Source organism: Triturus cristatus, chromosome 7, assembly GCF_964204655.1.
Source record: "Triturus cristatus chromosome 7, aTriCri1.1, whole genome shotgun sequence".
Lineage (NCBI taxonomy): Eukaryota > Metazoa > Chordata > Amphibia > Caudata > Salamandridae > Triturus > Triturus cristatus.
The window spans coordinates 1,840,265,639-1,840,274,926 of NC_140590.1; the positions used below are offsets into that span (position 1 = coordinate 1,840,265,639).

Here is a 9,288-nt window from a genome sequence, read left to right on the forward strand (position 1 = left end):
AATTGAGAGATTGCAGTGGAGTGCACAGAGAAATACAGGAGAAAGTGGGGAGAACATGAATTGAGATGGAGCGATGCAGATGTGAGAAGAGAGGAGGAATGGAGACCTATGGGGAGAGAAGAACAATGTGATAATGGGGTTAATGGAAAGATATTGGAGGAATGGTGAGTGGAGAGATGCAAAGGATAAGGAGGAAATGTTGAGGGTGGAGAGATTCAAGGAAGGACATGAAGAATTTATGGATATAGAATAGAATAGAGGGATACAGTGGTGAATGAAGAGAAGCAAGGAAAATGGAGAGTAAATGAAAGGGTGTAACAGAATGCAGTAGTGAAAGCGATAGAGTGTAGCCCAGATAAAGGTAAGAATGGAGAGGTATGGGGAGGGAAACCAGAAGGCTGAAAGATACACAGTGTATAGAAAATAGAGGAGGGTGGAGAGATAGACTGGAGAATGAAAATCTCCTGGGGAGAGGCATGAAAGGGAGAAAAAGTAGTGCCGGAGTGTAGAAATCTAGGATTAAAAGCAGAAATAATAATGGAGAGAAACAACAGACTAGAAAGATAGGATAATAAAGTAAGAGGTGAAGAAGATTATAGAGATATAGGGAAAGTGGAGAACTGTGGAAAGTTGCAATATGCAGAGAAAGCAACAGGAGGAGAGAATGGATATATGCAAGGAATGCTGCAGAGACACTGGGAAACCAATAATAGAGGAGCATCAGCCTAGAAATATAGAGAAAAGTGCAGGAGGGTGAAAGAAGAAAGGTAACTGGACGCAAACTGATGCAAAGTTGCATGTGGAAGCAGGAATGAGTATACATGTATGTATGCATGTATGCGTCTATGTGACATCTGTATAGTGCTGACCTAGCTGAAAGGCTGTACAGACTCAAAGGCAATGAAACAGTCAAGTGATAGTGGAGATGTTCGGTTTGTGGACTGTAAATGCATAATCATGTAGAATGTTTGGAAGAGATGTATCTTCAACTCTTTCCTAGATTTAGAGCAGTGTTGGGGTGGTCTTGGTGGCCACACAGATGTTGTTCCTGATCCTGGCAGCATAGGTGGGAAAGGTCCATTCCCTTGGTTTGTCTTTTTTACACTTCTTTGTCTCCAGTGTGATGGTGTTTTAGCTATGACTGTGCAAGAGCCACCATAGATGGTGAGTTTGTCAGCCTGATAGACAGAGTGCAACTTGTGAAGGCTTTGTAAATTGTGCAGCTAGTTTTGAAGGTGGCACAGGCTGGCAAGGAGAGCCATTGGAGTGTCATCAGGATGGAGATGATATGCTCATATTTCCTCAGGCCCTGGTTGAGACATGTTGTGGAGTGCAGCATGCCCAAAAGAGGGGGGGGGGCTGTGTGGAACTTAGGAGGCTATAGAGTCGGGCATTTCCACCATTCAAATGCAGGAGTATGAGGGCTTGAACAGCAGTTCTAAATTGCCATAATGGGAGGAATTGTTGATGTTTTTCCGAAGAGAGCGAAGAGAAGGGCAGAAAGAAGGGGTATGAAAGTTAGTTCAGTGATGCAGGAGAAAAAAGGGTGTAGGGGCCACACGCAGATCAGAACGAAGTGAGGGGGAGGAGAAGTTGAATAGACATTGATGGAGGTTTGGGGAGAGTAAAAGGTGGAAAGTGGTGAGATAGAGAGGAAGCAATGGAAGGGAATACACACACACATACACAAAATGAAAGATGGAGACATACAGGAAGAAAGAGTATGGGACAGAGAATATACCTCGGACAGACGTCCGAGTGTGAAAGAGACAAGAGAGATGAAAATGGAACTAGGACCACTGCCATGGTGAATGGAAACATTAATGGAGAATGGAGTGGAGAGAGGAAAGTGTGGAGATAAAAAGTGTGTGAGGAAGAGTGATAGGTGGAAAGCAATGTGATAGGGAGGACAAGCAAAAGAGAAAGGGGTTGAAGATATTCAGGAAGGATGCAGCAAAATGACAGGTACGTGAAAGCAGGGATATGGCTGTCATTAGTTCAGCAGGTGCAGTGGCACTGGGGCACTGGTGAGGGAAGGGAACACTGCATCCCAATGATATGTTTTTTTTTATATAACTAGGGCTCTGGGGACCCCTTTTCCTTCCTAACATTACCACCCATGGCACCCTTGCTATGCCACTGCAGTTGTGTGTAGAAATATGGACAACAAAAACATCACACTAACAAAATATAATGTCAAAAATATCGAGGATCAAAATATCAAGAATGTTAATTTACAACGATGAGTATAGGTCGACTTTACTTAACTCCACATATCTTCAAAGTGTGTATGGAAGGTGTTAAATATAGTAAATCTATACTTACGTATTTGCACAAACCTTGTCAAAATGCCCATCCTCAATTTTTTTCCCATGATATTGTAGGAAGCCCCATATTCTGCAGTTGATTTTTAGGTGGAATAGTGCCACTGCTTTAAGTACTTAACTCTGGCATCTCAATATTGGTTCTCCACAAACATGGGCTTCAACATGTAAACTTTACAACAGCATAGCAATATGTCACACTTTGTGGTGCAGTCAAAGGTGAGACACATTGAGTTAATATTTGTCTTGGAACTTAACATAATACAATGGGTTTGCCCCACATTTTCTCTCTAGTTTTTAACAGTGCTCTTTTTACGTCGTTATTCCTCAAACTGTAAATAAATGGATTTAACATTGGGATGACGATAATGAACAGAACAGCAAAGACCTTGTCTTTCTCCAGTGACTCCCACGATGCCGGCTTCATGTACAGACCAAGCTCAGTCCCATAAAACAGGACAATGGCAGTCAGGTGAGAGGAACATGTGGAGAAAGCCTTTTGTCTCCCTGTGCTAGAGGGCATCCTGATGACCTTTGAGAGGATTATCACATAGGATGTAAATGTAGATATGAAAAGACCAAGTCCCATCACTACCCCTGCCCCAAAAGTGATGCTATTAATGAAAGATGTGTCTGTGCAAGAGAGTTTCAAAAGAGCGGAGAGATCACAAAAGAAGTGATTGATTTTGTTTGATCCACAGAAGGATGAATTTGATATCAGAACAGTGTGTAAGACAGAGTCCAGAAAGCCGACTATCCACGAAGCAGCGGGCAGCAAAGCCACAACTCTCTTGTTCATTATGACTGTGTAGCGCAGAGGGTTGCAAATTGCAATGTACCTGTCAAATGCCATGACTGAAACCAGGAAATATTCTGTGCTGATGAAGGAAAAACATAAGTAGAATTGGAGAAGGCATACTGAGAAATTGATGGATCTATTTCCTGTTGCACAGATTTGCAGCATTTTTGGTATGACAGTTGAAGTTAACCCTATGTCTAGGAAGGACAAGTTCACAAGAAAATAATACATGGGTGTATGGAGGTGACGGTCAACGCATACTATTGTGATTATCACAAGATTTCCAAGAAGAGTCATTAAATACAAGAATGAAAACACCACAAAAAGTGGGACTTGAAGATCAGGTTTTTGTGATAGCCCCAGAATAAAAAAATCATTTAAAAAAGATTGATTAATCTTTCCCATATTTCCAAATCGTCCTGGCTGTGGTTCAACTATTGGATCTGAGAAAATAAGAAAACCAAAAAAATGTAAAGCCAAATATGTTTTAGGAGGATCGAAAAGGTAATTTGCTGAAACATAGTCTGTGCGTTGTCGTCATATTAAATGAATATAATAAAGTTCATTAAAAACAAAATGTACACTTCTAAAGAATAATCACATTTTCTATTCAGTGCCACTTGCCAACATCCCAATCTTTTAAGCCCCCAATCAAAATGTAAACATCCTACAATTATGAACAAGTAACACAAATGTATAGCTATGGTTTTTGAATATCTTCAGAAAATAGATAGCGTTTAGAAATAAAGTCACATGCATAACACTTCTCTAAAAGCAACAGTGCCAGCAAACGATACATTAAAACACATCATGAATTCGCACACCCCTCATCAGAAAATGTACAATGCACAAAGAGTGGGTTGATGCTATCTCCCCTGGATTTAGTTAGAATATCAGTAACTATAATTACTACCACACAAATGTTGGTAGCAAATATATTAACAGTACACATGTCAGCAAGAAACAAGTATCAACATCCCCACCTCTGTAAAAAAATTGTTGTCCAGAGATTTTAATTTTTGATTTGTGTTTTTGTATCATTAGAGAAGTAATTTAGCTCGGGTAGACATTGCTAATCATGGCCGAATTTTTCTGAATGGCATCTTTTAAAAACGGCAGATGTATTGCAGTGAACTATGAGACCCTTATATTTCATTTTGGTGTCAAAACATAAGTTTGGGGGTCAAGTGGTCTTATAGAGACAGAAAATAACTCCTCAGAGCAACCCTTCTGCCATTTTTCAAAATGGCGGCTTAAAATGATGTGTTTTAGTCATCATATTGGACATCTATTTTAATATTATTTTTGTTCCAGGTTATCCGTTGATTTAAATTTGTAAACATGAGCAAAGCAGGTGGTAGCAAAGGATCTTTACTAGGCCTGGGCAGAGTTTGCTGAGTTCTGCGAATTGACCAAAAAACTCCACAATGCTACATAGAGTTCCATAAGCAGTGGAGTGTATTAAGTTGCACCATTCGGGCTGATTTTTAGCTCCGGGTGTTTTTCCTGCCCTGGAAAATTTGCGTGAATGCCACCATGCACAGTGCAAGAGGGTGCTGCATCTTTCTGCCGCTCGAGTAGACTTTCTTCTCGAGTAGCAGCTTCCTCAATGCGAACGGATGGATTCTCAACACGAGCGGTCGCGACCATCCATGTCCACCTGCATTGAGAAATCTTGCTGGGAGGTGGTATAGCGTTGGATTTTCCTTGCTCGAACTCGCCAACTTAACGCTGGGGAGCGAGGAAAAATTTCTCCTCTGTTAGTTCTCTGCGGAGCGTGGAACACTCCGCAAACTCCGCGAACTGAGCAGAGTTCACCGCCCAGGCCTAACCTTTACCTCCTGACAGAGTGCTGCTAACTACAAAATATGAGGACTCCTTCATCAAATGAAAATTTGGCATATGCCAAACTAATCTGAAAGAAAAGCTAACATCAACTGTGGCTGGACAGAAGTGAGCTTGAGATGCTGCATAAATACGGCAAGACGAAGTTTACATAGGATTGAAACTGATGGGTGAAGAGGATCAAATATTGTATCATTGTAACAACATGTGCTACAAGTTGTATACAATGGAAAACAGCTTGGAAAAAATTTATAAAATAAATAGCAGAAACCAGTGAATCACGACAAGAATCCGAGGCTTCTGAGAAAACGCTGACAACCAAGCAAAATGCCAATCCCCTTAGAAGATCGATGGCTACTGCTCGTTCACCTCCAACAACTGATCAGAAAGCAGAGCATCTTCAACGTGTTAAGTGTGGTTTAGCCAGAACAAGGGCCAAAGGGATTGACTAAAGAACAAAATACAGAGAGTATGTGAGTCTCAAAGGGCAAACATGTTTTTATCTGTAGTTACTTTCTTCCAAGATGAAGTTTTCAGCCGAGTAGCTGATTTAAATAGTGAGGTGAATGTATTTATAGCGGATTTGTATGCCCACCTGAACTGCTTACGTGTATACATTTGGAAATATGAATGTACAATGAGCTACCAGCAGCAACGTAACCGCCAACCTTCAGTAAAGTTTATACTCTTTGAAAAAGCAAATGAAGCTTTAAGGTCACTCTTGCTGGCCACGGGTTCACACTCAGTGAGATCAGAGAAATAATGGTCAACATTGATGAAACTGTATTGATCCATAATAATGAAATTAAGATTTTTATGGTGAGAATGTACAATGAACAAATTTGTTTTTGTTAGTTTAACAAAAATAACGATTCACTCATTGGGTTCTCATCTGATTTGACTCCTAAAAATCTTGCTGCCAAAATAAGATCACTATATGAGCAAAATCAGCAGGAACCATTGTAAGAAATGTCCTGAATGATTTTGATTTTGGACCTAATGACAAATGTTGTGAAGCCCCAAAGCTCTGCAAATCATGTGAGTCCACAAAAATTCCTGATGTTGTCTTAACATTTTTTACATCATAGTTTATTATCAGCAAAGCAAAACTGTTACAAGCTGAAGTTCTCGAGTTCAGAACAGAAGCTGACAACATTGATGATGGCTTTGAAGATGTAAATAAAGAAGTGGAAGTCAATCCCATGAATCGACATGCTTATGCTGTACAAATGAATTGCCATTTCCTTATCATGTTTTAGGAATTTCATCACGGCAAAAAAAACTCTGCTACACATGGTGACTGCCCATACAAAAATCATTTTCTTATTTTTATGTATCTACCTGTTTTATCCTACAGGTATCCTGGAATTGAAGCTGCCTGTTTTTTTTTTGTAGAATGTATCCTCTTGTTTTTATCCCAACTTTATCCACCCCTCCTAAGTCCTTTGTTTTACCACATGTCAATCTTTTAAAGCGCTCTGATACGCTCACAGGTCTTGTTCGCGCTCTATAAAACTCTAAATAAATAAATAAATACAAATCAATAAATGACATGTGCAAGTAGAGAGCTCATCAGTTTATTGAATAGGATTGGTGTATCAAAAATGTATAATGACATAGTACGGATCAGGAAGTTCTTAGCTCATGCTGTAAAATCTTGTGAAACCGATAGCACACCCCTTCCAAGTCACTTTACCAGGAAAGGACTTACAATTGCTGCTCTTGATAATTTTGATTTTAAAGATGGCTCTTCTTTGTCTGGAACATCCAGCACACATGATACTGCCATGATGCTTTTTCAAGACTGAAAATACCTTGTGGTTGTGTGGAAAATGAGTTCCGACTGTCACACATTTGGCGATCTTCAGTACAGTGAGCTCAAGAGATCAGCCCTGCTAACTGACCTTCCACCGATGTTATATTCTTAGCGTAGATGCATTAAAAGAGCATTCTACATGATCAGACGATGTGCAAATGTTTTGTATCATGCATATGTAGAGAAAGATCTGTGTGAATTTGGTTGGGAAGATATGGATTGGGTGATAAAACCTACAAAATTTCTTAAGTTTCTACCAACAGAACTTACACGTACATGTACTTGCAAAACATGTGCTACAAAAAAATGTCCCTGTTAATATGCTCTTCTCAAACGTTCCAAGAAAACTAACAGAGCCTGTTAGCATATGAGGATGCACTGTTCACATGTCCTTACGGTGCTCAATTAAACTTAATTCTGAACTAAATCACAGTAATCTCACGTTTTTTCGTCATCAACATTGCTTCAACAAATTACTAATTAATATTGCTCATCATATTTTCATCAAAAGCATTTTAAGACATTGAAATTAATGCAACATAAATCCTCGGTGAACAGGCCAAATTTTCATGTTTATTCATTGATTCACGTTTGTGTATTATTCATTCTTGCGTTTTTGCGATTCTTCGCCACTTGAAGACAAACATTTGTATTGCCCAATACATTTCGGTGCAAACACCTTCATCAGGGGGATACTGTAAATAATACAATGCTATACTTCAGAAAATAATTCATTTTTGTTCCAAAAACACAATATTTTCAAAATGTCTTTCAAGCAATAGGCATCACCAGTGGTTCCTTATATAATGCAAATGCGAATGCCAGCATGAAAGTTACTCTTAGTGTTCTAAATCACACACTGTGTAAAAAAGAATATGTGTGCCATAATCACCAGTTAAGGAAGTCCTGAGCCGTTACCCGAATGGTGCCAACATCAACCATACATGCTTTGAGTGTAAAACTAAGCCCTGCCACCAGTGTTGCCTAAAATGTAAAAAAACGCTCACCTCTGCATGAGCCTGGAGATACTGTACTTATCTAATGCAAGTTGAAAGATTGATGGTAAACACAATGTAAAATTATAGCTTCGAGCAACTCTACTAACATGCCACATAGTCTTAAATTTGTAAGAAAAAATAACCTACTTGATATTCCAAAGAAATCTGTCTTCATACGACCACCACACCGCTAAAACTTATAACCCCTGCTGTCCACTGCAAAAGTGAAAAGACCCACTTAGTAAAAGTGCCGCCCAACTGAATATGTGGCATGCCAGTTACGCAGCCGCGCAGGGGCCTTCATTAAGTAGGTAAGGGGGAGGGAGGCGCACCTAGGAGACGGGAGCGGAAAGCAGCAGAAGGGGGGGGCCGTGGGGGCAGCCGCAGCGGGAAAGGAAAAACGGGCAGAAAACAGGCAGAGACAAGGAATAAAAGACAGGAAAAATAGGCACAATGATAAAGACAGAAAACAGAGCAAAAGACAGGAAAAAGACAGAAAAATGGGCACAATACAACACGGACAGAAGTGGAACCAGCAGAAGAGCAAGGCTCTCCCACTGGACCATCAGGGTATGAGATGCAGACAGGAGCTTGTGGGTGGAGGAGGGCCTCAAACACCTACCTGACCAAGCAGTGCATGGAGCAGCGGCACTTAACAGCAGAGCTGTGGGCGAGAGAGCAGGTTCCTGACCAGGAGGTCAGAGAACTCACTGCTTAGAACCGCCTCACTTCTGAAGAAACTACCATATTCATGTGTGTGATACACTTGGGGGCCCCCACCAACCCACATCTGGAATCTCAGGACCAAAAGGATGAATCAAGAACTAACTACTCTAATCAACGCCTCCCTGACCATGGCCACGTTCTCTGAAAACTGGAAGCATGTGGATGGCAATGCCCTACTAAAAAAGGCAACCGCCTAAGCTTCAGTGCACCTACGAGACACCTCTACTCCTCATCCCTTATGCTCACCCGCACCCCCTCAGCCACTGGAGTAAGGCGGGTGGCTGCTCTTTCTCCTACGTCGCAGCCAAGACATGGAGCGACCACCCCCTACACCTCTGAACCTCTACCACTCTCTCATAATTCCTCAAGACGCTGAAGACCTGGCTCTTCGGTTGAACGATAGGTCCGTGCTATCGCCTGGATACCCTCATGGATGACAAGCAGTGCTTTACAAATTGACTGATTGATTGGCCTTGATGAAACCAAAGCTGTAAACTGAACGGAGTTTCCTAGAGTATATTGCAGTAAATGAACAAAATGATGGGGTTCTGTTTGTCGTAGAAATTATGGTTAGTGCTCAAGAAAGCTAAAATGAGGACACTTTTTCTATGATTACTTAAATATTTTACTCATCCAATACCAGCAACCGTCTGCCAGCTAACTCACAAGTAACTAACTATGGCATGTTGTTTCTAGCTACGGTCAGCCACTCAGATTACTCTGTACCATGGAACTGCTCTTGGACCCATTGTCTGGAATAGGCCCAAGGAAGAAAATGAT

General features: G+C 40.8%; 1 protein-coding gene across 1 annotated transcript; it reads right to left on the reverse strand.

Annotated features, from left to right (window-relative positions):
• Positions 1–2,577: 2,577 nt before the first annotated feature.
• On the reverse strand, positions 2,578–3,528 carry LOC146813385 (olfactory receptor 5AP2-like). The gene has a single exon (XM_085615405.1). The coding sequence runs from the start codon at positions 3,526–3,528 to the stop codon at positions 2,578–2,580; it is 951 nt and encodes a 316-aa protein (XP_085471531.1).
• Between the last annotated feature and the right edge of the window lie 5,760 nt (positions 3,529–9,288).